The following is a 23,582-nucleotide window of genomic DNA, read 5'->3' as shown; positions in this document are numbered from 1 at the left end:
TTTTCCGTCTATAAAATAGAGTTGAAAAAAATCTCTCGAGCCAGATTCGAACTAGCGACCAACCGGTATCTTGAACATTACAGCCGGGTGTGATAACCAACTACACCATCGAGAGAACTGTTGATAGACGTTCTGTATTGACACAATTTGACGCTGTGTGCTTTTAAAGTACTTATTTCCTCCATAAGACAAATAGTTGTTTATATGAATAAACCAAACCAAAACAACAGAGACATAGACATAGACATAAAACGGTAAAGATTTTCTTTTAGAAGCGATAAATTTTGTTTTAGAATGAGTACTCTTACGATCGTGATTCTTTTTCAAGCGTTTCCTCCTAGTTCTATATGTTAATCTTAATGGAAAACACGACCAGCTTCAGTCATTCCATGAATCATTAAAACGAAACAGCTAAGAAAAATAAATAAAAAACATTATTTCAAATAAAAATCGCAGTCTTCTCCTCTGATTTTATATCAGTCCTTGAAGTTTTACCTAAACAGTGATTCAAATGACAACTAGCAATGAAGCAAGACATGAGGGGTCCATTTATACTTTTATTTAATTCAAAATTTTTTGAATCTCAGAAGGTTAGTTTCTGAATAGTACAGTATTTTTACATTTTTTTTATATTCTTTATTTGTTTGTTTACAAGTGAATAAATAATTAAATATATGGACCCACCATTTTACTAGTACGCCTCATAAAGGTTTAGTATTAGCTACTACCAACCAAGGGCGAAGTGGCCGAGTGGTCTATGGCGCTAGCTTCAGGTGAAAGCAACTGCTAGTCTACGTTTGTGGGCGTGGGTTCGAACCCCACCTTCGTCAATAACATTTTTGCTTTTCTTTTTTGATTTAGTGATATCCCCCGAACTCTGTAATCACACATAAGGAGACAGAGAGTCGAGTCGTTCGGAAGTATCATATTGTACGTATTATGAAGTATCGTAGTGAGGAGGATGTATGTAAATTTTTATAGGATATTAGGAACGGTCGGTTAGCTTCTAAACACAGCTCTACCGCTGCCAGTCATTGTGACTCTGCATTGCATTCTCTAAAGACTCACGATATGTCTAACTATTCAATTTTGTTATGTACATTAGCTTCTATAAGTTATGTTATTTTTCTTGAAGTCATGGCTTTTGATTTTGGAATTATAGACAGCTTCTTGTCTCCTAGCCGGTTCGGTGGTAGCACGGATGTTGCCTTACAATTGCCTGCTCGAAACATAACATTGTGGGCAAGACAGGCTAATTTTGGTAAAGGATTAACGAATAGCTCTTTGATCACAAAGATTCGGCTTTCCTTGCCCTCAAACTTCCAAGATGATATGACAGGTTGCTCTGACGCAAAGTCTGGACATGAAGAAATGAGCATGTCTTTACCCCTAAATGAGGAAGAGAAGAAACTCAAAAGGACTTCAGAAGACTCTGTTGACTTTGTTAAATCGAAAATTCAGAATCACGAAGATGAGGACGATGATGCACTGAACTTTCTTGTAGTACAACGAGGCAAGTGTACCTTCTTTGAAAAAGCGCTTCATGCTCAAGAACAAGGATTCAAAGGAATTGTTATCGGTGACAACAGGAAACAAATTAATTCTCGTTTACAATATATGGTAGGTCCTGGAAAAGAAGACTCCTGGGTCTCAATTCCGTCTCTATTTGTTTCCACTGCGTCTTTCAACATTCTGTATTCCGATATATTGTATTCAGAAAACGGTTCTCTCGAAATTTTCGCCAAGCCAGAAGAGCTTAGTGATATGTTTTGGCCCTTTCTTGTATGCTTTTCTCCTTCAATCGTCATGCTCGCGACCGTTCAAATCCTTGCTATTCGCCGCATTATCCGCTCTTATAAAGATCGTTCAAAAACGAAAGAATTCATTGAAAACTTACCCTCAAGGACAATTTCAAGGGAAGGATTCTACGAAGAAGACATTGAAAACGATATCCCAGATGACGAAGCAGTACCTTTAATGGACGAAACTGCTAGACGTGCTGCCTATGGTGTCGAATGCGTCATTTGCCTTGAAGCATTCAATCGTGGTGATAAAGTTGTTGCGCTTCCCTGTAAACACGAGTTTCACCGAGATTGCATATCGAAATGGGTAGTCGACTACAGACATACCTGTCCTACTTGTAATGCTGTCGTACCTTTTGCCGGTTCCTCTGTTGAATAAGCAACATTTCTGATCTCCCTCTTCCCATTATTCACTCCTTCCTATTTCTTCGATTTCCCTTTTTCTTCAATCCATTTACGCATCATGGATTATCCTTTTTTATTCCGTTATGTTATGTTTGATGTTAAAACTTAAACTCTTAATGAGTTCTGAATTTGCATATCTATTCCATTCCCCTTTGTTAATGATCACTTCTCATTTCGCTTCCATTTGTTTGCTTTGTTTGGTTAATATAATTCATCTATTTTTTATGCTTTCACACATTACATATAATATTGCTTTTTTGAACGTAGCTAATTCCACAATTAATATACTCTTTCAAAATTCATTCATTCTCGTCTGCCTAATATAATTAAGGTTTTTGTTTCTATCTATCTTTCACCTATACATAGCTTTGTTAATTCCGTCTTTCGAATAATATCGGCTTTCATGAAATTCGTTTCTCGTCGGATGAAGTAGTTGTTCTCAATTATCTATCCTTCAAAAGCGGTTGGCAAGCTCTCAGTAGCTTTCTCATCTTCAGCTCTTGTAATTAACTTGATGGTGACACCATCTGCTCCGTTTGGACGAATCATCTTTATGATGGCGAGCACTCTTCCTCCGGAAACAAATTGACCGCACAACTTTAGTACATGCAAAGGTGCTTCATCGTTAACACAATCTGTTCCATCCACGGGCTGCATTTGCAAAAGTTCCACCAAGTGAGAGCAAGCGGTTTTGAAAGACTCGATTTCACTAAGCGAATAAACTGCGGAAATTTCATGATCAAGTTGCTCCCAACGCTCATCAAAGTTGGAAACGCCAGAAGGAATACAAAAATCACCATACTTAAGCAACAAATCGTCAATATTGTACTCATCATCGTAACCTTCTTCTTCCGGTTCGCCAGTATGAGGATCAATCTCTTTAGATGTAAATCGTAATACATTTTCAATGACCGTAGGAGTATTAAACAAATTAGAACCTTCGTAGGAGAAACTGACGTAAATTGATACTGGTTCGTTAGCAGCAACTGGCGCAGGAATCACAAATTCCTCAATTAAATTTTCATTAGATGATACGCAGCCAACGGTAACATTCTCCAAAATAACCTCCGTCAATGTATTTTGAAGTTGATACTAAATCTGTTAGTATGACCTGTTCTTCTTAATTATTTAAATCAACTTACCTGAATAACAATATGTTTTTCAAATACATGCTTGATAGCTTTAACCACGTACTCGGTTTCACGTTCAGTAACCTCAATTAAAGAAGACGACTTCAAAACCGGACCAAAAGAACTGAATTCAGGAATAGACTCCAAAACAGACTTAAATTCATTTTCGGCTTTGACTACCTCTTCAGCGGTGTCATCAACAACTGGAGCTGGTGCAACTTGAGTAATCTCAGTGGATGCCTTCTTAACTTTAAGATTTTCTGCATCGATTTCTTCTTGAGTTAACATAGGAACGGCCTCAATGTCGAAAGGTTGATCAAATTTGTCACCGGTAACGTAAAGAACAAGACTACGTTCTAATGCTGGAATAGAAGGGACTTTGTTAGATTTGACAAAAGGTAGGAAGGAATCCATGTCATCTAAAACATTTACGCTGAAAGCAGCGCGATCGCGCACCTCATCATCCGCATCATCCAAACATCTTGAAAGAATGACTCTTACACTATGCTTAACAAAGTTATCCTTGACATTGACACCAAATTTAGTGAGTGCACTAATAGCGGCGGACCGGACAATTGCATTTTCAAGCATAATTCTGTTGTAGATATATCGAATGAATCTTGTTGGCTCCGCAGCTTTGGGACCTTCTTCACCGAGTATACAAAGGATACGGACTGCTATCTTTGGATACTCACAGTCTTCAATAAACTCACATAACTCGGCAAGGGCCTTCTCCTTGGACTCAGGAATGTATTTAATCATATCGAAAATAGCATCAATAGCAGCACGTTTAAACTCGTAACCACCTTCGTCACTAAGTATATTGCTAAGGAAGGATAACATCGCCTCTTGTTTACGAGGGAATTTCAAACATAAGGAACGAATGGCATCAACAACGATAATCTTGAAGTTATCGGGAATTTCAGACATAAAATTAGCTATTTGTAACATAAGGCGATCAACGGATTCTTCATTTCCAGTTTTGAGCAAAGTGGTAATAGCATATGTTGCTATAGAACGGTTTGCATCAGTGATTAGACTTTCAATCATAGGATTGCAAGAGTACAGAAGATGAGGTCGGGTCATAGCCAATTCATTTAAAGTACGAATGGCAGAGAACCTAGCGGCCGAGCGATGGGAAGTAAGGAATATTGTTAACGCAGCGACTACGGGACGTAAATCCTCATCACCAAGGGTTTTCAGGCGAATCATGTTTCTAGCAATCTCCAAATTGACCATATCACCTTTACCTTTCAACCAGTTATGGAATAAAGGTATCATGTCTTTACGCATGTCGGGATATTGATCCATAAGACTAGCGACATAACGGACGTACATGACGAAAGCATGAGAGTTAGAAAGTCCAGCGACCTTTGAAGCAATATCACGAAATATCTTTAAAACAGCGATGTGGTCAGACTGTCTTATCCTAAACAACAGAGCAAGTGCATGATATTGGGAGATACCACTGGCGGATGGCATATAGCCTAAAGAAGTAGTAAAGAAGGTTGAATTAGCAACCTTCCTACCAACAATATGTGAAGTCGTAGCATCCTGAGCTTTGTTGCTCCAGCGAGATACCACGTCCTTGGCTACTGGATATAGATGATAGGCTGACACCAGTGCAGCACTAGCAACAGCAGACACTGGGTCAACAACGGCAGTTGTAAGGATACGCTCAATGGCAGGGACTGTGTTCGCATCAATAACTCGAACAAGTGAACGAATAGCATTCGGACGATAAATCACCTCACTTCCCGTTGCGGTATCTTTCATAATACTACTAGTAATCATAATCACATCCTGTGCAACCGAAGACAATTCCTTTATTATAATGTAAACAAATTGTCTTAGACTAGGATCCTTGTGTTGAAAAAGCTTCGTGATGCCAAAAAATAATTCAGTTGCTTGCTTTTCACGAAATCGATCTCCTGTATACAGCAGATATGCAATCTTACAAAGCAACATTCGGCTTTTTCTGGGTGAAATTGAAGATTGATGAAATGCTCTTGCATCTTGCGTTACAGAAACCTGATTGATGTTCGAAAATATCGACTCATCTATACTACAATTAGCGCCCATCGTATCTTCTCTTGTACTTACCGTTATCTTCATCTTTTTTGGAATAACTCATTTTATGAAGGTTCCCTCTCGTCTACAAAATGTAGCAAGATTACTTCCCTTCTAAATTCGCCTAAGCTGTGTATCGTTGAGGGTAAATAGTAACTACCCTACAACGTCGAAATCCAGCTGCAAATAAAGATTACCCGTTACACTGCACTAAAAGAAAATACGAAGACAAACGATATGCTAAACACAACGAAACAATTCACTAAATGCTACTTACTCTTGCCTACTAGAGAGGGTCTACAGCAGAATACCAGTCGCTTCAGCAGAATCACTGCAATCGTTTATTATTTAGAACGTGTATTCCTTTGAACCCGAAGAATATTTTGGAATAGAAGTATTCCAGGAAATTAGAAATGATTCTATGAATTAACCACCTGGTTTACACGATATGAATGACCGAAATAGCGAACACTCCACTAGCTCTAGGACCCATAGGTCCATTATGAGCTTTAATACGAATGAAACAGGGAGTGATGGTTATACAGAGACTAGTAATTACATGACAGAAACTGGCGGGGACACGATAAGTTCAGCAAATGATGGTTATGGAGTTGCATTTCCTCAACCCAGGCATGGGTTTGAAGAAGAATACAATAATGCAGAATATATAAATATGCTAGAGCAAGTATTCTATATGTATTATACAGACAAACGACATCGAGGTGTGATTAGTAAAAAGTCTGCCGAAGCCACGGAAAGTATACATGACTGGAGAATGCGTGAAAGATTGAAAACAATCTCAGCCGCATTGTTACTATGTTTAAACATAGGGGTAGATCCACCTGATATAATCAAACCTAATCCTTGTGCTAAATACGAATGTTGGATTGATCCATTTTCCTTGCCCGCTTCCAAAGCGTTGGAAGCTATTGGAAAAAACTTACAACAACAATATGAGACGCTCAGTATGCGTACTAGATATCGTCATTACCTTGATCCGGCAATCGAAGAAGTAAAGAAACTTTGTATTGCGCAACGTCGAAACGCCAAGGAAGAGCGGATATTGTTTCATTATAATGGGCATGGTGTTCCTATGCCTACATCTTCTGGTGAAATATGGGTCTTTAATAAGAATTATACTCAATATATTCCGGTATCTTTGTATGATTTACAAACTTGGTTAGGAGCGCCTTGTATCTATGTCTACGATTGCAGTGCTGCTGGAAATATCATTGCTAATTTTATCCGATTTGCTGAGCAGAGAGACAGGGAGGCTTTCCGTCTCGCCAAACAAAACCCCAATATTTTAGCTATGCCATCGCATGCTACGAGCATCCAGCTTGCAGCCTGTGGTCCGAAGGAAACACTTCCTATGAATCCTGATCTTCCTGCTGACCTTTTTACATCCTGTTTGACTTCTCCTATTGAGATATCCGTCAGGTGGTATGTACTCCAAAATCCATTTCCTAGCAAATTAAACTTAAATATGCTCCTGAAAATACCTGGTCGTTTGCAGGATCGTCGGACACCGCTTGGCGAACTAAATTGGATTTTCACAGCCATTACGGATACTATTGCATGGAATGTTTTTCCCAAACACCTCTTTCGAAGACTATTCCGTCAAGATTTGATGGTTGCTGCTCTCTTTCGTAATTTCCTTTTAGCCGAACGTATCATGCTGGTGCATTCATGTCATCCACAATCTAGTCCTCCTTTGCCCCCGACGCATGATCACCCAATGTGGAATTCCTGGGATCTCGCCATTGACAACTGCTTATCCCAACTTCCTGATATGCTCGATGCTGAAAGCAAAGGAGCATCTTATGAATATAAGCATTCCATGTTCTTTAGCGAACAACTGACGGCTTTTGAAGTCTGGCTTTCTCAAGGCTTAATAACTCGCAAACCTCCTGATCAGTTACCACTTGTTTTGCAAGTCCTGCTTTCTCAGGTGCATCGTCTTCGAGCTTTAATTCTTCTATCTAAATTCCTTGACCTAGGAATATGGGCTGTGGATTTAGCTTTGTCTATTGGCATTTTCCCCTACGTATTAAAATTACTGCAATCGCCTGCTATAGAATTGAAGCCAGTTTTGGTATTTATTTGGGCAAGAATCTTAGCAGTCGATGACTCATGTCAAGCAGATTTACTTAAGGATAATGGTTACGGGTATTTTGTACAAATCTTGAACCCGAATTCTTCAATTTTTCCTTCAAGTAATATTTCGGAACACCGCGCTATGTGTGCGTTCATTCTGAGCATCTTCTGTCGAGGATTTCCACAAGGACAGTTAGCATGCCTTGGTCCTCAGGTATTATCACATTGTTTGAGTCATCTGAGTAGTCCTGATTCATTGCTTAGACAATGGGCTTGTCTATGTATCGCTCAACTCTGGGATAATTATTCCGAAGCAAAATGGTCAGCTATTCGTGATAATGCTCACGTAAGGCTTGGTGAAATTGTTTTCGACCCTGTTCCAGAGGTTCGTGCCTCAGCTTTAGTAGCCTTCACCACATTCATGGGCTTCCCCGAAAAAACTGAAGAAGTTATAGCTATAGAAACATATATTGCGTTCTCAGCGCTTGTTGCAATGTCGGATGCTTCTCCTATGGTGCGTCGCGAACTAACAATATTTTTATCTCATTTTGTGGTTTGCTATAAAAAGAAATTTATCGTCGTAGCCTATGAAGACAGCATTTCTCTGAATCCTAGAAAAAAACGACATACCCCTATTAGTGAATCAACGATATTTGACACTGTTTGGCAGGCTATTTTGAGCTTGTCAGCTGATCCAAGTGTGGAAGTCTCAATGGCGGCGGAAGCAATTGTAAATTACGTCTACCAAAGTATTCTCAACTCATCTCTTCAAGATGAGTTTTCTGCTTTCGTCTCTAAAAGTTTACCTGTTCCACGAAACCCAGTTTCAGCCCAGGATACAGTTACTGAGAACACTTCTCTCCGGGGTGACTCACGATCTTATTCTGCTTCTAGGGCTTCGGCTGAAAGGAAAAAACTGAACAGATCGTTTTCTTTGACAAAGTCTTTGAAAGGACTAGCTTTAAGTTTTTCTGGAAACGATAAAGCTTCTGATATACTTTCTCTTAATGGAGAAAGCAAAGCAAGTGATTATGGAGCTTCACGTCTGACGGATGCTAAAATTCCTGTCCCTCCTTCTTTTAACAGTATAGAATATCAATCCGAACTTGATATGCCACTGACGAGCCATTTTTTCGACTGGTCTCGTAAGTATTATACAGAGCCTCAAATGAGACCCAATGAAGATGATGAACCTGGCAGCATTTGCTATAATCAACGTCTTTGGAGAAGGAACAGAAATGAAAAGCTGATCTACCAGACGAGACCCCTTGCCGAACTTTCCGGGAATAATCATTGGAATCAGCAGGTTTCATCAGTAAATAATGTCTTTACTCCAAAGAAGCTAATTTTTCACCAATTTGAAGATCAGCTGGTGTCATTAAGCACTAATAACTTAATTCAAGTCTGGGACTGGAGTCGTTCCAAATGCCTTAATGCTTTCAAAACTGATGCAAATTTAAGGAGTGATGTTATGGATATGCAGTTATTAAACGAAGACGACATTGCTTTATTAATGACCGTTACATCCGAAGGTGTTGTTCGCCTTTATCGAAATTATGATACCGAGGACATTGAACTGGTGACTTCTTGGAATGCATTAGGGGATTTGATATCTGGAGATCGTGATGCTGGTTTATTACTAAATTGGCAGCAAAATTGTGGCCATCTCCTTGTAGCTGGCGATGTGCGCGTTATACGGATCTGGGATGCGTCTAAAGAACTATGTCATTCTAGTTTACCGGCCAGAAGTAGCAATTCTATTACCAGCCTTACCAGTGACCTAGTGGGATGTAACGTTATAGTTGCTGGCTTTTCTGATGGTGCGTTACGGGTATATGATAAACGATTGCCAGCAAGGGAATCTATGACGGATGTTTGGAAAGAGCATGGTTCAAGGATTGTCAATTTGGAGATGCAGTCGTCAGGAATGAGAGAATTAATTTCAGCTAGTACGGATGGTGAGGTAAAACTATGGGATATTCGATCTAATCATAGTTTACTTACGATTCCTGCTCATGCAAATAATTTAACCTCTTTAAGCACTCATAGTCATGCTCCCGTGTTTGCTACTGGATCTTCCAATCAATATGTAAAGGTATGGAGTACCGACGGAAAAAACATCAACACCTTCCGCGAAAGTTCTCGATTTTTAACGCATTCGAAACTTGGTGGACTTAGTTGCCTGAAATTCCACCCTCATCATCTAATGTTAGCATGTGGTGACAGTACGGACAATCGAATAAATTTCTACTCTTGTAATAAAAACGAACTAATCACCAATGCTGTTAATGAATACTACTAATAATTCATCCCGATGTTTAATAATATTTTATCAAGAATTGTCTATCTTTACCTCGTTTTCAATCCAGAAATGGTTCTATGGTCGGACAGTTAATATTTAAGCGTTTTTTGTACTTTCATATAATAAAAATAAAAATAAAAGGTTTGATATCTCACAAAATTATCCATCGTAGCATGTTCTTTATTAGCCAGGCATTTCAAAGAGCTAAATGAGTAATGTATTGATTCTCTCATCTATTCATATACATGTTTTTGCTCATGTAGTAATTTGCGGCGTATTCTACACTTGACCTGAAAATAGTTGTAATAAAAAAAAGGGAGATGATGAGCTGGGCAAGCAGCAATGGCTTTACAGTTTTTTGTACTTAATTCAGTCTTACAAGCATTCGTTCATTGGTAATGTGTATAAATTTTATTGAAGGCAATCAGAGGAATTGTGGATTCATGGTTCCTTCCAAAAACGCTCTAGTAATTAATAAATAAATAAAATTTTAAACATTATATATATATAAAATATAAAAAAATGGAGCTATTGGGATTACCGACTCTTGCTGGTAAGTATCACCGTGTTAGTGTAATATATTTGGGTGCAGTATCACTCTTCTACCATCCACCAAAATTTTCAAAATGGCAGAATCCGAAGAATATAAGACTGTCATCGGTATTTCTTTTGGCAACCAAAACAGTTCTATCTCTTTTAACAGAGTATGTAAATTAAATATAGGAAAGACTGTGTGTCGCAAGTACAGGCATTGATTTTTGTGCTGTTAAGAAATTCCTACTGTTTGACCCTATAAATAGTGTACTAACTTGCATTTTTAGGATGGTAAAACTGATGTTTTAGCAAATGAAGAAGGAAACCGTCAAATTCCTTCTATTTTGTCTTACCAAGGCGACCAAGAATACCATGGTGTTCAAGCTCGTGGCCAACTTGTTCGCAACGCCGATAACTCCGTTACCAACTTCCGTGATCTGATTGGTAAATCCTACCAAGAAGCTAACAACCATCACTGTCATTACTCAGCTTCACCTGTCAACGTTGATGGACAAGTTGGTTTCAAGGTCACTGTTCAAGAAAATGAGGAATCTGAACCAAAGGAGAAGATTGTTACTGCTCAAGAAGCCAGCACTCGCCATTTGCAACGTCTTCGTGAGTCTGCCCAAGACTTCTTAGGTGTTAAGGTTGATGGCTGTGTTATGTCCGTTCCTGTTTACTTCACGGATGAACAAAGAAAGGCTTTGGAAACCGCAGCTACTCAAGCTGGTCTCCCTATTCTTCAATTAATTCACGATCCCGCTGCTATCCTTCTTGCTCTCATGTATTCTGAGACCGTTCTCATTGATAAGACCTTTGTCGTTGCTAACTTTGGTGCCAACCGCTCTGAAGTTTCCGTTGTTTCTATCAAGGGTGGTTTGATGACTATCTTATCCACTGCTCATGATGAAAACCTTGGTGGTGAGGAATTGACCGATGTATTGGTCAAATACTTTGCTAAGGAATTTGAAAAGAAGAACGGAATTAACCCCCTTCAAAATGCCCGTTCCGTTGCTAAGCTCAGGGAACAATGTGAATTAACTAAGCGAGTTCTCAGCAATAATACCAATGCTTCTGCTGCTGTTGATTCCCTTGCCGATGGCATTGATTTCCATTCTACTCTTAACCGCCTTCGTTTCGAGATCGCCGCTGCTGCTCCTTTGAACCGCATGGCCCAACTTGTTGAGCAAGCTGTTAAAAAGGCTAACTTGGAGCCTTTTGATATTTCTGAAGTGGTCTTGGCTGGTGGTGCTTCTAACACTCCCAAATTGACTTCTTTAATGGAGGGAATCTTCCCTGAACAGACTGTCATCCGTTCAACTAGCTCTGTTACTCCTTTGCCTTTTGACGCTTCTGAACTTATTGCCATTGGTTCTGGCGTCCAAGCATCTTTGGTTGGTCATTTTGAAGCTGCCGACATCGCTTCTGCTACGGAGTCTGCCATTGTCGAAGCTCCTCATCTCACTGCTCCTATCGGTGTGAACGAAGGTGAAAAGTTTGTCACCGTCTTTGACGTTGAGACTGCTTTACCCGCCCGTAAAGTTGTTGAGGTTGTCGCTCCCAAGGAAGGTGGAGCTTATATCCCTATCTTCGAGGCTGAACGTTCTGTTAAAGTTACCAAGGTTGAAGCCGAGCCTTTGGATGAAGAGGAAGCTCTTTCCGATGAAGAAGAGGAAGAGCCTGAAGAGATTAAGGAGCGTATTGCTGTTCCCAAAACTCTTCTCGCTACCATCAATATTCCCGACGTATCCCCTAATTCGAAGATTGTTTTGGTTCTTCAATTAGACGTCGATGGAAAGCTTACCGCCACTGCTCGCCCTAAGGACGGCAAGGGTTCTAGCGTTCGTGGATCTGCATAAAATTCTGGTTTTGGTTGGTAAAAACGTCTAGTAATTCTATAAAATATGATTCCTGAATTCAGTAATGTATTGCTTTTACTTCACTACATTGTTAGTACTGTTTTACAAAAGTATTTCTAGAAACAAGGAAGGATGTATTAAGTTGTGAAAGGCCCAAGTAAGCATTCATTAAATTAAATTAATTGTAAGAAATGTAACAACAAATTGGGGTTATACTGACAAGTTTGAAATGAACACTTGGTGGTTTGCTTTGACCCCAGATATTCCTAAGTCTTGTTTGCTTTTATGTGTTATTTTATTTATAAGTAAGTAGTTTAGTCACGCTGAATGACAACTAATGGTTCCATAGTTTCGAAATCATGGTAATATATCTATGCCAGTATGTTGAACATATACCAGATATAGGTGCCAAACCTCAAACATTCCTTAACGTTCCTATGCGAAGAAATTAGCGAACTTATTTTGTTTATTTGATATTCTTATTTTTATGGTTTTTGGTAGAAAAAATGAGCTTAAACAAAAATTACTAGACGATATGGAAAGGGCTGTCTCAAATATAGATCCATTTGACGAAGAGAGAGATATCGTTCAGGAGAATGCTGGAGATATGGAGGACGATCTTGAAAGAAAGAATGTCGAAAAAAACCCTAAAGCCAATTTTGCTCCAAGGTTTGCAGGAGTGCCTAACCAAGAAATTATTCTCCGAGGGTTGGCTTCTACAACAGATGAGAAACATGTATGAACTTCAGATAATTTTATTTCAAATGCTTACCATTTGTTGAAGATTTCAGAACTGATGAGCCAAACAGGAGCGGAAATTGACAGTATTGTACTCATACGCGATAAAATTACTCGTGAATCAAAGTGTTATAGCTTTGTAAAGTTCATATCACTGACAAGTTCGAAAGTATGGATGGAAAGGAATTTTCCTTCAGTTCATATTGATGGTAGAGACATAAGTGTTCGCTATTCACGAGAAGCTCGAGAAGAAATTGATGGATGGAAATGTGAAAATGTATTTTTTACATAACTACTAATTTGAATTTTACTGACCATTATAGTGTGATTTGTTGAACTATTCTTTTCGAGATGCTTGCTTCAAATGTAAAACTTTACGATCGTATGTTGACAATACAGTAGGAAATGGAAGCAATGACGCTGGTGATATTCCTAGTTTATATCTTTTATTAAGGAATTTGGATCGCTCTTTAACTGATCATACACTTTTTAAAGGTTTGTCGAAATTGGAATGCAACGTCCAGAGATTATTTATGGTTCGACAAAAGAAAGACAATTCCTTTTGTGGGTATGCGATTATTGAGTTAGTGGATGTTGACGAGACTGCGAAAACATTAACAAAAATACGAACATTATCAGGGAAGCACTTTACAATCGCTTCTCGGAAAGTGTTCGTTGATTATATCCATGAAGGAGTGTTTATTCCAGCTCAACAACAAGATGAAGATTACAAATTTCCTACTAAAGACGGTTATCGTGCTTATTGGGACAAGAACCTATACTGTTCTGTATTTATCCCCGAAAATGTTGACCAAGAACAATTTAAACCGATTGGGAAGACATTGAAACAAAGAAGAGAAAAGCGTACACGCTCGACACCCGCAGAACCCCCTTCAAACAAAAAGGTACTTTTGATGACGCATAAATTTCTTTTATTAACTTTAATAGATTGCTCTCACTTTGGCACGTTGGCAAGGTGCCCAGAAAGAACTAACAGAAGGTGTGCCTGAACTTACTGAAGAAGAAGAAAAGTATCTTCTACGATACGTTTGGAAGTCGATGCTTATCTGTGTCTTGTGTGAAAGAAAATTTCACAGTTGGGGCCACGTTTTGAAGCACTTGACACAATCTTCTCTGCATCAGAAGAATTTGAATAGTAGTCCTCTTGTTACTGCTGCTGAAAGCTATATGAACCGTATTCGACAAATAGAACGTCATGATTATAGAGATAGAGCTACAGAGAGAAGGGCTATCCATATTACTGACGATGCTTATTCTTTGAAAGAACCGAACTTCTCATCACAGCCTGATCAATCCCCGAGAAGTCGACCTTTTAAAAATAAGTTTACTGAGGAATATTCGCATGAATCATCGGAACCTACAGCATACCTGCCAGGTGTTGGCTTAGGCACTAAAAACGCAAAAATAAAGATAAACATGACACCAGTCGATCGAGTAAAAACCCGTGCTAGATCTTTATATTTTGAGAATCCTAGATAATGATTTTCAGATGTCTGAGAAGTCCGACTGATTTTCTACTTTATTTATTTATTGTTATCGCATGAATTAGCATTTATTTACGATGATATCCTGTCTGTTACAGATTGTCACAAGCGAAATCTCACACGCTATGAGAATAAATGATTAATGGGAAAACAAAAACACAATCCAGTAAATAAATGTTTTACTTTTAATCGCATATTGCGATGCGAATAATAAGAATCGCAAAAACTCCTAGGAATCTGATTAACTTACGCAAGTTGTATGAACAATTGATTCTAGCTAGATCAGCCAAGTTTTCCAACCTGAAGATTTTTCTTGTAGTTGCTCTTTATTTATAATTAATCTTTTTTACAACAATATTCTTTTTCTTCTTTCAATTCTTTGCCTAACTGCTTCTTTGTTTTGTTCATTACATTAATGAATCCTTATTGTTATATGATAATCGTATCAAGTGCTAAATGATATCGTTTTAGGGTTATGGCACTGAATATGTAGTTCGAATTCGGTTCCACGCACTAGGGTAGGGTGTAGTGACTGTCTTGGATTAGAATTATTCCATCTGACGACGTGCTTTCATTCTTCCTTCATCAGCATTCTAAACTGTTTAAAAAATATTAAAGTATTAAACAATAGGTATGACTCTTTAGAGGAAAGATACAAGCGTGTGGTTACTGAATAACATTAGCTTTTCACTAAGTTAATGTACTCAGTAGCTTGACTCTTTTTTCTTGAATCTTTAAACAAGACACTCAAGAAAAATCTAACGCTTTCATTAGAAAAACAAAATGGTCCGTCAATCCGTTCTTTCTGACTGCTTGAACAACATTGTCAATGCTGAACGTCGTGGACGTCGTCAAGTGCTTATCCGTCCTTCCTCCAAGGTCATCGTCAAGTTTTTGACTGTCATGCAAAAGCATGGTTACATTGACGAGTTCGAGGAGATTGATGACCATCGTTCTGGCAAGATCGTTATTCAATTGAACGGCCGTATCAACAAGTGTGGTGTTATCTCTCCCCGCTTCAACATCAAGCTCAAGGATATTGAGAAGTGGGTCAACAACCTCTTGCCCTCTCGTCAAGTCGGTATCATTGTCTTGACCACCTCCCGTGGTATCATGTCTCATAACGAAGCTCGTGCCAAGGACACTGGTGGTAAGATCCTTGGTTTCTTCTATTAAAATCACAATCAAACATGGAAAGTTGACTGAAAGTTGATCTCGCAATATTGCGGTCATGTTGGTTATAAAAGCAATATGTTATGGGATTTGAAAAAGGTTATGGTACATTAATTGAATCTCGTGAAACATAGACTATTGTTGGTTATGTATATTAATATCTGAATATAATGCATCTTGTAATAACCGAGAGCGTAGAGCTATGGCGTATATTTAATATGTGGTAGTACTCACGATAGCAAAGTATGAAGTTTTACATGTGAAAGGTCTAAATACTATATGATCGTTCTCGTGATATGATGGTTTGCACTTGCATAAATAGAGAAATAATATCGTATATAGGATTATAACGGAAGTAACAGTAAACACATGGGTGAAATGCGTCGCATCAGTACATAAAAATATTCATAGCTAGACATTACAAAGAGCCAAATCATCTAGGGCTTGCTGGTCGGAAAGGACACTCGGGATTTGGGGTAGGAATATAGGGGTCACACGAGGTAAGGTAGATTCGGAGATTTTTTGAGCAGGCTTATGTTCTTGTTGGATGGTGGAAGGGTCGGATATTAAAGTTAAGTTATCGCATACACGGCGTCCGCACAGGTTTTGATACTGCTTCATCGTTTTGCATAACAAGTGTTGCCGTATAAGCATAGCGTATCTTTGATAATTTTTTGAGATTGTTTGCAGCCTATAAGAAAGGTAATTCTCTAACTGACGCTGAACGAAAGTTGCTGAATTAGTAGAGATTCGTATCCGAGATTCATAATCAGCAGCGAAAACTTGAAGTTCCCGATTGATAACAGGATGTATATCATTATGAATGTCATGTTCAGCTTTTTTGATTCGATTAGTGTAGTATTCAGCGAGAGCATGTGACAAGCGATGGAAACGAGATTCAAGAACAGCTTTGCGGGCTTTTAGTTCAGAGGTACTTGGGATATTCTCTAAAGAATGTGAATTCAATAAAATGCTCGACGGTTTTGACGTTGTGGTTAATTCTTTATTTTCAAGGGATGACAAATCGCTTGTCGTTTTGCTTCGATGCAATCGTGCGCGTTTTATACTTGGTGCTTCTGCTTTCGATTTTTTCGTTCGTCTTCCTCGCTTTGTACGACGGGGGTTAGTTGGTGCGCGAGAAGCGGACAAGGCTGTTACATTATTCTGTATAAAAGACGAAGAAGGGTTCGAATTGGCAATTAGTGTCTGGTATAGTCCTTTCTGAATTTGAGATTTGGAGTTTGAGGCGACAGAAACCGTCGAGTCAGAAAGCTCTTGTGAAGAAAGTCGAAGAGGTGGAGTATCTGGATAATGATATCTCGAATTTTGAATCGACATAACGTATATGTTGTGAGTAGGCTAGAAATAGATGCGAGTGTAAATGCGTGGAAACGAAAAATCAAGGATATGAGATGTGTAAATTCAGGCTTAGAACCAGGTGAAAAATGATTGAAGATTGTCAAACTGAATTGGGTTCGTCTTGCTGAATGAAATCGTTCGGTCCCTTAGGAATGACAAAATGAGTTCACAATCAGATTGTTCGTCCAAGATATCAAAAGTTTCCTAGATTTATTTCTAAAAAGTAAAGCAAGAAAAGAAATGCAACAAATAATTTTGAAAATAAAAACAGGTAAAAAAATCTAAATAAATGGATGCAGTCGATGATAGATGTATAGGACTTTAAAGAAAAAAAAACAAAAGTCAAAAGTCCTAATAATTTACAATCAAAGTCAACGAATGGATAACGAGCGAAAGATCCTTAAAGAGGAAACGAGTTCCTCTGGTGGAATAAATAAATAGATAATGAAGTAAAAGAAACAAGACAAGTTCGAAAGCTACACTCAGTTGGAGGTACGTTTGTTTATTTACGTACTGTCCAAAAGGCAATAGCGAGATGGATGAGACTATGTTCCCTTGAGTAAAGCAAGCGAAGGTAGTCCACTAAAAGAAAAACAAGAGAAAATTTAATGTAAAATGTGAGGTAAACGGGAAAGAGTAAAGGCCTAAGCAAGTTCTTGGGCTTCAAGAAAAGATCCAAAGAAAAAAAGTGAAATGGCTAGAGTACGATGCTTTTATAATACAAAACTTGGCACTGCAAATCTCAGTGTGGAGAGGCAAGCTTGAATATTGGTACGTAGATCCTAATAAATAAAGGACAACGTCTTTCTGAACAAATCCTTAGCAGCTTGATAATTCAATATATCGATGAAAAAAGTATAGAAAATCACAGGATTATGTGTACTTTTCTATGGAAGGAGTATCAATACGAGGAAATAATTCAACTATCAAAAGTAAGAATATGTCTGGTGAGCTTGTAGAGGGATGATGGAATTGGCGACGATAGAAATAATGCATTTCTTTGGAAGAGGTGACGCAGAGATACTTAGATATATGAATAAAAAAGTAAACTTGATTATAAAAACTTATAATGCCTAAAAATGATTCAAATTCCTGTATCTTGTTGCCGACAGGCACTAAGAAAAAGCCGACCTTTGTAATAATTATTTCACCAATGCCTAGCCAGGATTAAGCAAGTTATGAGAAACCTTGAATAGTTGCTAAATTCCAAAAAATTATGCTTTCATCTGATCTCCAGGTAAAAATCAGCAGCAATTTCTTGAATTCAAGTGGTGGAAAAGAATCTGTTACTTAATAACTTTGGTAATACGACCAGTTTGAGCTTGAATCCAAAAAAAGAGTAAAGTTTTATTTCATATTATTCTGTTTCTATCTATTCCTTGCGAATCTGATCGATTGCCCTCCTAACCCGAATTCAAGTGTAGATTCGTTGTTCATTTAATGTATAGAATGATGTTATTTCGACGAAAAAATGAATATGATATACAAGACATAAGAGCTCTTTTCGTATGTAAACTATTATCATTATTTTTTTCCCATTGAAAGAAATACATAAGCATAATATTGATCAGATATGTATTCGGTTTTCATTGGGAAATCACTTGCTAGGGTCAACTAGAATGTTTTAATATCAACAAACACTAAAAGGTAACTGCCCTACAGTGCAGGCTATGCTGAGCAGTTTAGTCCTTAACAAATCTACATGAAAATTATATTCTCACCCGGTTATTTTCTTTTTCTATTATTTTTTAACTGCGACTTAACACCGTCAATGAAACAATCTATTATAATCAAAGCTTAGCATAAATAACGGCCGGTTTTTTAAATAAGTTTCCCTTTAATATACGACAATTACCATGAAAGAATTCCAAATTTGATTTCTTTGTTTATACCTCCGTTCCCTGTGAAGTAACACTGCTACTTGATGATAATATTATATGCACGGGGACTATCAACCTTGCCTTCCTCAACATCCGTTTTGATCATCAATTCAGCTTAATTAGCGTGTAGTCGTTAAAGAAAACGACTTCTAAACTAGAAGAATTGAAAGTATTTAATAGAGGACGCAGGTCGTAAATTTTTTGCCGTTGTTCTTTACTCAACAAGGATTTGGGCTTTTTGTATCATACTCGCCACGTTTAACGTTTTCCATAGCCTTTCCTGTTTTATTCTTCATTTTTTGATAGCAACCTCCATTGACCCTGTATATTTTTTTTTTTTTAAAAAAAAAAGTTTGTAAAATTCCGTCGAGTACTTCTTTCAATTTCAGCTTCTTAAATATTTGAATCTACTCTGCGTTTACCATGACTTCCTTGCTTGGTCGAATCGACGTTTGGGGACTTTTAAAGCCCATTTTAGAAAGTGATCTTGGTGTCATCGTGATCGCCCTTGGAGGATTTATCTTGGCGAAGAAGGGATTTCTCTCAAGAGAATCTCAAAAGGTAATTGCTATCTCCATGCCTTTTCTTCTTATTTTCTAACATCTTTAGACGATTTCCAATCTCAACGTTTACTTCTTCACACCCTGTCTGGTTTTTGAAAAAGTCGGTAATGGCTTGAATTTAAAAATGCTTATTGATCTCTCTTTACTACCTCTTTTCTATGTGATAATTACAACAATGTAAGAGCTTCTCTTCAAAGCGATCTTTTTTTCTTTTTGCTAAACTTTATTATTAGTTCTGTGCTGGTTTCTTATGTTATGTCTCGCATGTTTAGACTCACTCGTCGACAACGAAATTTTGCTACTGCGTGCATAGCCTTCCAAAACGTAAGAATAAAACCTTAACTATTTTGTCGCTAATCAAGTCGCTTCTAGTCCAATTCTCTTCCTTTAGCCTTAGTTACTTCTTTGGCGAATACGGTAGAAAGTCTAAAGTGGGATAAAATCCCCGATGATAACGCTGAGAAAGTGGCTTCTCGTGGTATCATGTATCTTCTAATTTTTTCTCAACTTGGTCAGGCTCTTCGTTGGTCATATGGTTATAGAATTCTCTTATCGCCTAACCAGCCTCATGATGAGGAAGATTACGATCAACTATGGGATCGCAGGACTGCTAATGAAGATGAAATTGAGAATTTATTAACACCTAACGAACATGATGACTATGGCCAACTGAATCTACCATCTTCTAGTGGATTCTCCCAGTCTCTAAATGCCCAAGCAAGTACCGAGGACATCGAATTTAAAGATTCTAAGTTAAAAAAAGCAATTGTTCTTTTATTAGATTTTTTCAGTCCTCCACTGTACTCTTTATTCGTTGCCCTTTTCATTGCCGTTGTCCCACCCTTGCAGAGATTCTTTTTTGAACCTGGTTCTTTTGTTGAGGCCAGTGTTACCAGTGGTATCCGAATGGTAGGTGACGTTGCTGTACCATTGATTTTGGTGGTCTTGGGTGCTAGTCTTGCAACTGATATTACAAAGACAGAGGGTTCAGAACAACCTACCAAAATAGATGACACGCGCGTCCTTACCGTCAGTCTTCTCGGACGAATGGTGGTTGTACCTATGGTGATTTTGCCTATTTTTTCTTTGTTATCTTACTTTAGTGAGATTAGCACAGTAGACGATCCAGTCTTTGTTGTCGTTATTTTCCTTTTGGTAGGAAGTCCTACTGCTATCCAACTCACCCAAATATGTCAGTTGAACGGAGTTTTTGAAAGAGAATGCGCAAAAGTCCTTTGGTGGTCTTATGCCATTTTCACACCTCCAAATTCTCTGATTCTTGCTTTTACAAGTCTTTTGGTTGTTGATTGGACAAAATAAGACTCAGTTAAATGTACTTTATCTTTAAAAAGGTTTATTTATTCATGCAAAATTAATGCCTTAAAGTTTTATTCTTAGTTTAAAGGTCTGATTTTCCAAATCTGATCTGACTAGACATGTACTCCCGTCCGAGTCTATTCTTGGGAGATATCGACTACCCAAATACTCATGATTCAAACTAGATAACACTGATGTTCAATTCTTTATGTTCGTTTATGCCTTCTCTTGAACCCGGTTGCGTCCTGCAATATTAGATTTACTTTGACATGCCAATAATAATTTATGAAAAGAAGATCTTTTTATGTTTGCTTTCCTTACTTTATTGGAGCTTTCAGTAACATGCGTTTCAGTTGGGATTTTTTCTTTTTTGACGGTTCTGCAAACTTACATAGTTAATCATAATTTATAATACCTTCATCTTGCGTAAGTTATTTATAAATAGTAGCTAAATCCTTATAAAAAATCATTAACCTAATGATTAATTGATAAATATCTGGGAATTTGTTGATTTGGAATTTTGAGGTTTAACAGCAGATTACCTGCTTTCGCCCATAATTATTTTTGATAACTGAACGAAGACGAAGGCGAGTTTCTACTGTCCGTAGTTGTTATATCGAAAAGTCTTTTACCAAAAACCCTTATATTTTTTAACTTGTTGGCCAATTCATTCTAACTAGTTCTACATACAATGAAATGCAAGAGCTATACTTATTAGGAGTTATACCATCCAGACGATCAGACATTGTCGCTAATTCACTCTTAAGAATTTTCAATGAACCAAAAATAATTTTTGAATACTGGATGGTTTATCGTCCAAAAGGTACGTTAGCAATATTCTGAGAGAAACTTCACTTGGTTCAAAACAAAGGAAGATTGCGTTGACTGTAAAGTTTAGAGAACTAATGATATAGATGTTCCCATTAATTTACCTCGACAACCCGATTCCTGGCTTCGATTGTGTGGTCAATTAGATACCATAGGAAGTAGCGAGTCTGACTGGGTACAGAAGGCACAATGGTATGCGGGTTTAAAAGACTAGGAAAGAGATAAATTAACGAAATAAGGTCTCTTCATTTGGAAGGCACTTCAGAACCTAAGAGGGAAGGAAGATGTGGAATCCGCCCAATTAGTCGGGCAAAATTGACAAATGGATCCCCAATGGAATTTGTAGAAAACCTTGGTTACGAGTAAGAAGCATAACCAATTCAACATTCTTGGTTACAAAATTCTAACCCCATTTCTCTTTAGGTTTTCACATGAATATGTAGTCCAGGGTTTGAAGTATACTTCCAACAACTGCACTATCAGATTGTTTCAAACACTAATCCCTTCGCAAAGACATTCTATAGATCCTCCATTTCACCCGCTCGCGGAAGATCAGGCCTGGGTTTTGCATACATATACCCATGTAGCGGATGCAAATAATCAAAAGGCTATGGTACAAGCAGAAGCAAATCTAGAACATGTAAAAAATCTGTTACTCAGTGTCTGCGAATTAAAGAATGTACGATTATAAAGCATGAAAGGGTTCATCTTGTCAGCTTGTGATTAAAATCATGGAATTTGAAGGAACTGAATGACTTCATAAGGATACTAGGAATGAAAGAAGTACTCTAAATTTTGTATAATCCAGTTAGTCCATAACTGCTGGTTAAACCAGTCTTGGTACAATCAGAGTATCTATTTAAAACATTCAACTATAGCATAAAAGACAGACATATACATATAAAGGTAATTAAGCAACAACACCAACATATTCGACACCTTTATATTTTAGCGAAAGATCTGGCCATTGTACTAAAAAGCGGTCAACAAAGGGTAGAAGTATTTTCCCGCTTAGTGAAAGTCTGTTTACTCTTGCAAAGGATTCCACATAGACTATCCTAATACGTTTGCCAAAAAACTAGAACGTTAGCTATATTCAACAACTTTGGCTGTCTTACCTTGGATACGTAGCCTTCCAAACATAAAATTACGCACGTTCCTGGACCATTGCAGAGTATAACATCAGGAATACCGTTTTTATTCCAAAAAATCACTTTAGCTGAGAATATTAGACTCCAGGCAGCCGTAAAGGGTGTCGTTAACCATGATTGCTTTACGTGTCGGGCGCGAGGGATTGTGAAAACTGAAGATGCTTGATGTGAGTTAGAAGAAATTAATGCTTCTGCTTTTGCATAGCTCATTTTGTCGTCAGCACCTACTACATAGGATCGTATCGGATACTGTTGATCTTCAATTGCGCCAAGCAGGTTCATCATCTCTCCTGTGTGACCTCCCGAACCAAAATACACCAGCAAATGAGGATTCTTCAGACCATTCTTCTTCGATGAGCAGTACCACTCTTTTCCTACGAGTATCAGAAAAAGAGATGTGAAGGCAGACAAGCCTAATAATAAGATCGTTTTAAGCATGATTTGTTATTGTTCTTTTTGTTATAATACAATAAATAAAATAGAAAAAAAACGAATTTAGAAAAAATTGACGCCAGCTTTGGTTACGAAGGTCTTAATCCATGTGAATAGGTTAGAAGAGGTGTTATAGGGCAGAAATTTCCTGAAATGTACTTGGAAAAGTATGATGCGTTTATTATTTGAAATTCATTGTTTCTTCAAAGAATTTCTTACTAAATTTACTTTGGTATCACTGCCTACAAATGAAGATAGGTTTTCAGCACAGTGTTTTAGTACTTAACTTATTATGCAAAATATATTCGTAAGGAACTATCATCCTCATACGAAGGAAGTAGACTCATTAACTCTCACTCATTCCTATGTAAGTAAGATATGGTAAACTTAAAACAAAAATGTTTTACTAATAAATAAGGTAAATCATTCATCATAGA

The 23,582-nt window shown here is 37.8% G+C and overlaps 10 protein-coding genes and 2 non-coding genes across 12 annotated transcripts; 8 read left to right on the top strand and 4 right to left on the bottom strand.

Annotated features, from left to right (window-relative positions):
• Positions 1-31: 31 nt before the first annotated feature.
• On the bottom strand, positions 32-115 carry SOCG_16198. The gene has a single exon. It is a non-coding gene; the product is annotated as a tRNA-Tyr (tRNA).
• Positions 116-736: 621 nt separating this feature from the next.
• On the top strand, positions 737-830 carry SOCG_16197. Its single transcript has one exon. It is a non-coding gene; the product is annotated as a tRNA-Leu (tRNA).
• A 175-nt stretch (positions 831-1,005) lies between these two features.
• Positions 1,006-2,524, top strand: SOCG_02359 (RNF family protein). The gene has a single exon (XM_013160852.1). It carries the CDS (start codon positions 1,072-1,074, stop codon positions 2,179-2,181), a length of 1,110 nt encoding a protein of 369 aa, XP_013016306.1. The 5' UTR covers positions 1,006-1,071; the 3' UTR covers positions 2,182-2,524.
• SOCG_02358 (coatomer gamma subunit Sec21) lies at positions 2,479-5,552 on the bottom strand. Its single transcript, XM_013160851.1, has 3 exons — positions 5,441-5,552; positions 3,350-5,397; positions 2,479-3,299 (listed from the first exon to the last, which is right to left on the bottom strand). The coding sequence occupies exons 1-3, from the start codon at positions 5,469-5,471 to the stop codon at positions 2,655-2,657; spliced, it is 2,724 nt and encodes a 907-aa protein (XP_013016305.1). The 5' UTR covers positions 5,472-5,552; the 3' UTR covers positions 2,479-2,654.
• A 157-nt stretch (positions 5,553-5,709) lies between these two features.
• Positions 5,710-9,964, top strand: SOCG_02357 (WD repeat protein). Its single transcript, XM_013160850.1, has one exon. The coding sequence runs from the start codon at positions 5,856-5,858 to the stop codon at positions 9,804-9,806; it is 3,951 nt and encodes a 1,316-aa protein (XP_013016304.1). The 5' UTR covers positions 5,710-5,855; the 3' UTR covers positions 9,807-9,964.
• A 468-nt stretch (positions 9,965-10,432) lies between these two features.
• SOCG_02356 (heat shock protein Pdr13) lies at positions 10,433-12,287 on the top strand (the record flags this gene model as incomplete). The annotated part of the gene is made up of 3 exons (XM_013160849.1): positions 10,433-10,510; positions 10,628-11,654; positions 11,793-12,287. The coding sequence occupies 3 exons, from the start codon at positions 10,433-10,435 to the stop codon at positions 12,197-12,199; spliced, it is 1,512 nt and encodes a 503-aa protein (XP_013016303.1). The 3' UTR covers positions 12,200-12,287.
• A 175-nt stretch (positions 12,288-12,462) lies between these two features.
• On the top strand, positions 12,463-14,866 carry SOCG_02355 (RNA-binding protein). Its single transcript, XM_013160848.1, has 5 exons — positions 12,463-12,504; positions 12,549-12,935; positions 12,984-13,214; positions 13,261-13,842; positions 13,886-14,866. Exons 2-5 carry the CDS (start codon positions 12,687-12,689, stop codon positions 14,435-14,437), a joined length of 1,614 nt encoding a protein of 537 aa, XP_013016302.1. The 5' UTR covers positions 12,463-12,504; positions 12,549-12,686; the 3' UTR covers positions 14,438-14,866.
• An 87-nt stretch (positions 14,867-14,953) lies between these two features.
• On the top strand, positions 14,954-15,807 carry SOCG_02354 (40S ribosomal protein S15a). The gene is made up of 2 exons (XM_013160847.1): positions 14,954-15,073; positions 15,217-15,807. Exon 2 carries the CDS (start codon positions 15,226-15,228, stop codon positions 15,616-15,618), a length of 393 nt encoding a protein of 130 aa, XP_013016301.1. The 5' UTR covers positions 14,954-15,073; positions 15,217-15,225; the 3' UTR covers positions 15,619-15,807.
• On the bottom strand, positions 15,712-17,909 carry SOCG_02353 (uncharacterized protein). Its single transcript, XM_013160846.1, has one exon. It carries the CDS (start codon positions 16,951-16,953, stop codon positions 16,027-16,029), a length of 927 nt encoding a protein of 308 aa, XP_013016300.1. The 5' UTR covers positions 16,954-17,909; the 3' UTR covers positions 15,712-16,026.
• A 950-nt stretch (positions 17,910-18,859) lies between these two features.
• On the top strand, positions 18,860-21,181 carry SOCG_02352 (auxin family transmembrane transporter). Its single transcript, XM_013160845.1, has 4 exons — positions 18,860-19,415; positions 19,464-19,594; positions 19,651-19,741; positions 19,790-21,181. The coding sequence occupies exons 1-4, from the start codon at positions 19,278-19,280 to the stop codon at positions 20,735-20,737; spliced, it is 1,308 nt and encodes a 435-aa protein (XP_013016299.1). The 5' UTR covers positions 18,860-19,277; the 3' UTR covers positions 20,738-21,181.
• Positions 21,137-23,322, top strand: SOCG_02351 (mediator complex subunit Pmc6). The gene is made up of 4 exons (XM_013160844.1): positions 21,137-21,557; positions 21,649-21,754; positions 21,802-21,924; positions 21,986-23,322. Exons 1-4 carry the CDS (start codon positions 21,431-21,433, stop codon positions 22,251-22,253), a joined length of 624 nt encoding a protein of 207 aa, XP_013016298.1. The 5' UTR covers positions 21,137-21,430; the 3' UTR covers positions 22,254-23,322.
• Positions 21,375-23,432, bottom strand: SOCG_02350 (UDP-GlcNAc transferase associated protein Alg14). Its single transcript, XM_013160843.1, has 2 exons — positions 22,681-23,432; positions 21,375-22,640 (listed from the first exon to the last, which is right to left on the bottom strand). Exons 1-2 carry the CDS (start codon positions 23,149-23,151, stop codon positions 22,473-22,475), a joined length of 639 nt encoding a protein of 212 aa, XP_013016297.1. The 5' UTR covers positions 23,152-23,432; the 3' UTR covers positions 21,375-22,472.
• Between the last annotated feature and the right edge of the window lie 150 nt (positions 23,433-23,582).

Source organism: Schizosaccharomyces octosporus (genome assembly GCF_000150505.1).
Source record: "Schizosaccharomyces octosporus yFS286 unplaced genomic scaffold supercont6.1, whole genome shotgun sequence".
NCBI classification, from domain to species: domain Eukaryota; kingdom Fungi; phylum Ascomycota; class Schizosaccharomycetes; order Schizosaccharomycetales; family Schizosaccharomycetaceae; genus Schizosaccharomyces; species Schizosaccharomyces octosporus.
Note: the sequence above shows the minus strand (reverse complement) of the source record. Positions and strands in the feature narration are given on the sequence as shown.